At 35.8% G+C, this 7,449-nt stretch overlaps 1 protein-coding gene across 1 annotated transcript in view; it reads left to right on the top strand.

Annotated features, from left to right (window-relative positions):
• The window catches only part of LRRC63 (leucine rich repeat containing 63), a gene marked incomplete at its 5' end in the record, with an annotated part of 105,747 nt that overhangs the window by 76,979 nt on the left and 21,319 nt on the right, over window positions 1–7,449 (top strand). The window contains one exon of the mRNA XM_006774589.1: window positions 2,329–2,412. Within this exon, the coding sequence (XP_006774652.1) occupies window positions 2,329–2,412 (84 nt within the window). The remainder of the gene's footprint in view (window positions 1–2,328; window positions 2,413–7,449) is intronic.

Genomic DNA, 7,449 nt, shown 5'->3' with positions numbered 1-7,449 from the left:
ACATTGCTAAGTGTAAAAATATCTGTGATGTTAACACCTTCAGAAAATTTGACATATTCAGTTTTGAAGCTTGCTGTCAATACAACAAAATAGCATACATATCAAATTGCATATATATCAACATATGTGTAACTCCATCTATCAAAAAAAATCTGCATTATTAACCAGTACCCCTGGTAGGCAGCTCATTGCTCAATAATGTGCTGATGAATAAAACAATTAAATAAGTGTAAAACAATCTACATATCCTAAAAATTGACATAGATTTGGTGCTGGTGGGGTATAAAGTATCAGATCTAACTGAGGATATCTAAACAGACTTGCCCTCTAAATCATATGTGTAACACAAATTTCAACACTAGAATATGCAGTTTCTTAATAAGCTTCCTCAATGCTGCCTACGATTCCTGTTAAACATCACAATTAACAAGAATTATCATTAATGGTGAAAGCCTGGAACCACACTAGTTTGCCAGTTCTGAAGTGATAAGGGGAGACAAAATGGTTTTAAAAACTTCCATAGGCAAGGAAATAAAACAACATAATTTTGAATTGAAAAATAAAACAGGTAAAATTAATATTTTTAAAGAGGTAATAAGAAGTCTGAGATGACCACTAAATTGAAAGGGCATTTCTTTTGCTTTTCTATTCAAGCTCATTAATTTCTCAGAGCAAATAATTTTAAATTAACTAGGGTCACCATTCTTTATATTCAATTGTAATTTACTAAGCACTTATGATGTATTGGGTGCTATGTAAGACTTTGGCTATACTGAAATGTAAAATTGAATTCTTGACCTCCAGAACCTCCTAGTTTAGAAGACAGACATTTATTACCCAATGTGTAAGTTCTATGACTGTGATAAAGAGAGAAACAGAAGAGGCTGCTCATGCAGTCTGAAGATTTGGGAAGAGTTCCTTGGAAGAGATGATAGCTGAGCCAAGACTTAAAAAATGAAGACATTGATTGAAGACTCAAATTTGGAGCAATTACATTTCATATTTGGAAATATGTAAGAATTGGCTAATTCAGGGAATTTTAGCAAACACTGGTAAAGGCTGGATCATAGGTGAATGTGGTGGAGTGGGATAAGTAGTCTGTGGCCAGATCATGTGGACCATTATATGATACACTAAGATAGTAGGAAGTTAATGAAATATTGTCCTCATGTTGCTTTCATTAACGTTTATGCAAGTAATTTTTCATCTTTTATTTATGTGGAAAACAGGAAGGTATTTGAGAATAGCATATACAAAGCTATATTTACTAGGGATTTTGATAAATGCTGTACTTAGCACTTCAATTTCAGTCTTGAAGAACCAACTGCCATTCCCAAACCTTATGGTACAAGGTTCTCTGTGTTATAGTCTTTGTGTTTTTTGGTTCTTCTTTTTAGTAATGCTTAGCTTAATGGAAAGGAAGACCAAAGGTATTTCACTAGGCAAATTGTAATGCAACTGCACTGGGTTGAATAGTGTCTCTCAAAATTTCATGTTAATGCAGAACCCCATCGTGACCTTAGGAAATAGAAATCTACAGATGTAATTAGCTAAGTTAATATGAGGTTACTGATTTAGGGTGGATTCAAAATCAAATAAATTGCATCATAACAAGAAGAAAATATGCAGACAAAGGCATAGATTGGAGTTACGCTGTCGTAAACCAAGGAACACCAACAATTGCTGGTAGCAAGGGGCAGTTACTTCTTTAAAGCCTCCAGAAGAAACCAGCCCTTCCAGCAACTTGATTTCTAACTTCTAGCCTCATGAACTGTGAGAGAATAAATTTCTATTTTTTTAATTTCAGCTCTAGTAAATAAATACAGCAAACAAGAAAAAAATATACCTAAATGTTGTTAGGAATTTCTGAAGTGATTTTTTCTAGAAGGGACTTAACTATTCCAAACATTTCAAACCAGACTTAATGGATAGATGAATAAGTTTTAGGAAATCTTATTATAATTAAATCATCTACTAGTATAATGTGAAAAAGTCTATATAAATTTCAAGATCTTAGAAAAATATTAGTGTCCCTCTACCAGTGGTTCTCAACCTTCCTAATGCCGCGACCCTTTAATACAGTTCCTCATGTTGTGGTAACCCCCAACCATGAAATTATTTACATTGCTATTTCATCACTGTAATTTTGCTACTGTTATGAATCATAATGTAAATATCTGATATGCAGGATGCATTTTCATTGTTCGCGACCCACAGGTTGAGAACCGCTGCTGCCTATGTATTTATTCAAATATTTAATTCTTATTTATGCTTTGTCATGACAAATAGATAATCATTTTTACAATTTATTTTCTCTTTCTATTTAAGGTTATTTTATTTGTCCTACCTTGAGGAACTTGATATTTCCTACAATAGTATTGCTTCTATTCCAAATGAAATCCAGAAACTCAGGTATTTTGGAAGTAATAAGTACACACAAAATCATATTCTCCTGAAGGGTGATGATGGGGAAAATTCAGTTCATTCATTTATTTAATAACCATCAAATATATGTAAAGCAGCCTAGCCTGTGTGGCTCAGTGGTTGAGCCTCAACCTATGAACCAGGAGGTCATGGTTCGATTCCCAGTCAGGGTCATGCCAGTTTTTGGGCTCAATTCCCAGTAGCGGACATGCAGAAGGCAGCCAATAGATGATTCTCTCATCGTTGCGATCTCTCTCTCTCTCTCTCTCTCTCTCTCTCTCTCTCTCTCTCTCTCTCTCTCTTTCTCCTCTCTCTCCCCCTTCCTCTATGAAAGCAATACAAAAATATATATTTTTAAATGTGAAGCATAAAATTCACCAAAAGGTAATTTGAATGATTGGCACTCTGTGTTTTTAGGACGTAACGTTTTGAATAATTATTTAAAAAACAGTACTGATGTCCACTAATAGAATGACAAGCTACTCCTGTCTATTTTTTCACGTCTGCTCCTGTAGTTCTTAACAGCTTTATTATTTTATTTTATTTTATTTTTGTAAGGAGATAGATATACACAAAATGCTAATAATACACAATGTAATTTTAATGCTAAGCTCCAATTCTTTCTCACATTAATCTTTTAAAAGTCTCTGAAGTTTATCTATATCCTTCTAGGTCAGTACCATACTATTTTGATTATGACTTTAGGATATTTTTAATAGCTATTAGGGAGATTAGATTTCAATAATAGTCTCTTAACTATTTTCTTTAGATCATGATCTTTAAAATATTTTATATAATTCCAAGCCCCTCCTCACCCAAAACACATAAACACAACACTGGGATTTTAATTGGAATTCCCCTGAGTTTACATATAAATTTTGAAGAATTCTCATTTCTGATGATAATAAATATTTTTGTCCTAAAACATAGTATTTTTTCATTTGTTCAGGTTTTATTTCATAGTCTTCATAAGAATTTATTATTCACTTCACACAAGTCCTTTGTCTTTCTTACTAACCTTTCTAAGTATTTTATAATTGTGTTGCTACTGAGTATGTAGTATTTTCCCTAGTTTTTTTCTAGCTCACTATTGCCAGTACAGAAGAGAAAAAAACTTGTGCTTCTTTACATTAATTTAAAATCATTTTATGTAACCAAATTATTTTATTAGTTCTGGTTGAGTTTTACTAGATTTTCTTTGGTTTACAAGAAGCATAATCTTAACTTCAACAAAATTACATAATTTGTCTCTACTTTTCTAATATTCATACCAATTATTTAATTTATTTGTATTTTATTAGGGGAATTGAAGCTGTTCACATTTGAAATGCCTTCCATTTTACTTTGTATTTACTATCTATTTACTTTCTTTTTTTCCTATATGTTTTTTAATATTTTTTTCAGGATGTTATTTGTTTTCTTTTTTTTCCTTGTTAATTTCAGAAATCTACTGTACTTTTCAGTGTCTTACTAGCTATAATTTCTTTCCCAAAATTCATAAACAAATACATTTTTCTTTAATATCTTACAAAAACAAGCTAAAAATCACTTCCCCTAGCATCATAGTCTGTCTCCTCACTGCTGTGTTCCACCAATAGTTAAGACCTTTAGAATACTTTTGTTTTCCTGCTTTCCTGAGTTCCTTCTCACTGCATTTACCCCTTATCTAATTATAGATTTTGCTGAGACAGTTCAGGAACTTTTATTTCAGATTCTCATTAGTATTTTTCCTTTCATTATGTCTTTTTACTCAAAGAATATTTATTTAGCACTTAGCTCTCACAAGCTTAACAAATAAAGCAATGTCTCTCATTGGTGGGCAATCTCACATTACAGCCCTTTCACAAGCAGTTTCCATCTTCATGTCCTCCTATAGCAGTGATGGCGAATCTTTTGAGCTCGGCGTGCCAGCATTTTGAAAAACCCTAACTTAACTCTGGTGCCGTGTCACATATAGAAATTTTTTTTGATATTTTCAACCATAGTAAATCAAAGACTTATATTTTTGATATTTATTTTATATATTTAAATGTCATTTAACAAAGAAAAATCAACCAAAAAAATGAGTTCGCGTGTCATAGGTTCACCATCACTGTCCTATAGCTTCCAGAGTTGCACATGAGGTATCTGCTGCCAGTTTAATTTCTTTTTCTCTTTGCGTGGTTCTTATTTTTGTCTGGAAAGACTATGGTTTTCTCATTATCTTTGATCTTCAGAAATTTTGTCAGATTATGCTTAACAGTATGTCTTTTTTAATAATCTGTTTAAAAGTTTCCTGCATCCAATTTCACTCTGGTAGGGGGCACACCAACAAGCAATTCTTGGACACTAGCTGGATGTATTTTATTACAATTCAACTCAGTTCTGACACTATCTCCCTGGAGACAGCATTAGATCCCACTGGTCATAGGCTCAGTCCCATAAGACTGCCCCACTTCAGATGCCTCTAGTCTCGGTTGTAAATCAGAGGTTCCCACAAGCCTTTCTCAGGTGTAATTAATTTGCTAGAGCAGCTCACAGAACTCAGGAAACCTATTTACCCTCTAGATTACCAATTTATTACAAAGGATATATATTTAAAAATACAAATGAACAGCCAGATGAAAAGATACATAAACCAAGCAATTCTCTGTGACACTAGCTGGATGTGCTGCAATTGAACTCAATTCTGACACTATCTACCTGAATATTCCGCAAGTTAAGGGCTCAGTCCCACAAGACCCCTCCCCTCAACTTCAGATGCCAGTCAAAAGTCCAGGTTGTCACCTGTGCTTCCGACCTCTCAGCTATCAATCAGAGGTTCTCACAACCCCTCCCTGGGTTTAATTAATTTGCTAGAGCAGCTCACAGAACTCAGGAAACCTATTTACCCTCTAGATTACCAATTTATTACAAAGGATATATATTTAAAAATACAAATGAACAGCCAGATGAAAAGATACATAGGATGAGATCCTGGACAAAATAGCTTCTGTCCTCATGAAGTTTGGGGCTCAGAAGAGTTGTACAGTAAAGTGTTCTGGTTCCCACACCTGGAAGCTCTCCGAATCCCCTCCCTTAGGGTTTTTATGGAGGCTCCACTACATAGGCATGAACCTCCAGCCCTTCTCTGCTCTCCAGAAATGAGGGGTCCACCCCTCTAGTAATGGTTGGTTGTGCTGGCATCATGCACCATTCTCAGGTGCTTTCCAGCAGTCACCTCATTAACATAAACCTAGCTGTGGTAGAAAGGGGCTTGTTGTGAATAGCAAGACACCCATTTTATTTTTACGGTTCTGAAGCAATTTCAGAAACTTAGGAGACCAAAAATAACAGATGTTCCCATTGCTCCTATTGCTCAGGAAATTCCAAGCGTTTGGGGAGCTGTGGGCCAGAAACTGTGGATCAGAACAAATATATATGAGAAATATATTTTGGCCATCTGAGTGTCCAAATATATGTTTCTTATAAATCATGATATCATGTCTGTTTTTATTGGAATTCAGTGAACTCGTCTAACCAGCCAGTTCAAGAAGGCATTTGTTATACTATCAACAATAAAAAATATATCAAACTTTTTTTAAAATTAAGAAATGTTTCATTATTGCCTCTCCTACTCCATCTGTTTTATTTTCTCTTCCTGAAACATCTATTACTTACATGGTAGGTTGTTGGGGGCCAGATGTAAGCTGGCAAGGTCCTTGCACCTGAAGGGGCTAGCAAGGCTGGAACCCTTACCCACACAGTTTTCCCAGACTTGTTTGGATGGCGGTTATCAGTGGAATGAGAGCAACATTTGTAGAATGAGAACAGCCTTTCATAGCTTACCAAGAAGTCTGTAACTATTTACTGAGATATGCTGTACTGAGAACTTGTCCTTCTGCTGTGTCTCTCCCTTAGAGATTAAGAGGAACAAAGAATACATTCCTCTTGACAGACCTCCTATTCAGTGTGTTGTGTATAAATAGGATTGTATAGCTAATAAACTCGCTTCAGTTCTTCGAGAACTGGGGTCCTCCCGATCCCACTTTCCTGTCTTTCTTTCTTTTCTCAATTCCCACCTCCCTGCCTCAGCCTGGCTCAACCTTGTCGGGCTGGCCCTGACAGTAGGTATCCTGGATCTGTCTTCCATGACACCTACATTGTTTATCATTATTATTTTTAAAAATGCTCTTGCTCTATTTCAGTTATTTCTTCTACTTATTTCAGTTATTCTATTTTGTCTTTACCTCTAACTCAGATCTCTACCAATACCATGTTCTTCTTCAGTTCATCCACTTAATTTTTTCAGTTTTACAAATCATGTATTTTGGTTCAAGAATGTCTCTGTGTGTGTGTGTGTGTGTGTGTGTGTGTGTGTGTGTACATGCGTGCACATACGCTCTATTTGAATCTTGTTGTTTCTCCTGCTCCAACTTCTTTTCTGTCTCCACAGAGAAATAACTAAAGAAGTTCTTGCCTTAGGAAAATGGTTTTGTATGTTTTGTTTCTTTTTCTCTTCTGGCTACCCTATCTTCCGCTCAGGTCTAATAGCAGTCTCAGAGTACCATTCAGAGCATCGAGAGTGTTAGTGGAGTAGCTGGAGGAGGTTTCTCTGCTACCCAGGATGTTGGATGCAAACATTATCTCAACATGGAGCTCTTTAAATACTATTTAGCCTTAAAAAATAGTTAGCCTACTGAGCATTCCCAGAACTCTTTGAGAGGAAGAGTGCACCCATATTGGTGGGACCTCTAAGATAAATCAACTCAGGCAGGGCAGCCTCACCAGTGGAGGTTCTGGGGACTCTCAGTGGAATTTCCCTAGAGTGCACCACACTTACTCCGATTGTCTAGAGGGCTCTCTGCTTCTGGCCCCTAGGTTGTGTTTGCTTTAGAGAAAAATGTGACTATGCCAGCTCTCTCCTTGGGGACCAAAGCGGAGCTAGGGTCTGGCTCACCCTTTCTAGACTGTGAGAAGCATAGTAGTCAACTGTGATGGAGGGACAAAGCTAGCTGAGGTACCCTCTTCTTAGCCTCATTGTCTTAAATACTTTCTTTGACCATT

Source organism: Myotis davidii, unplaced genomic scaffold (genome assembly GCF_000327345.1).
Source record: "Myotis davidii unplaced genomic scaffold, ASM32734v1 scaffold848, whole genome shotgun sequence".
In the NCBI taxonomy this organism is placed as follows: domain Eukaryota; kingdom Metazoa; phylum Chordata; class Mammalia; order Chiroptera; family Vespertilionidae; genus Myotis; species Myotis davidii.
Note: the sequence above shows the minus strand (reverse complement) of the source record. Positions and strands in the feature narration are given on the sequence as shown.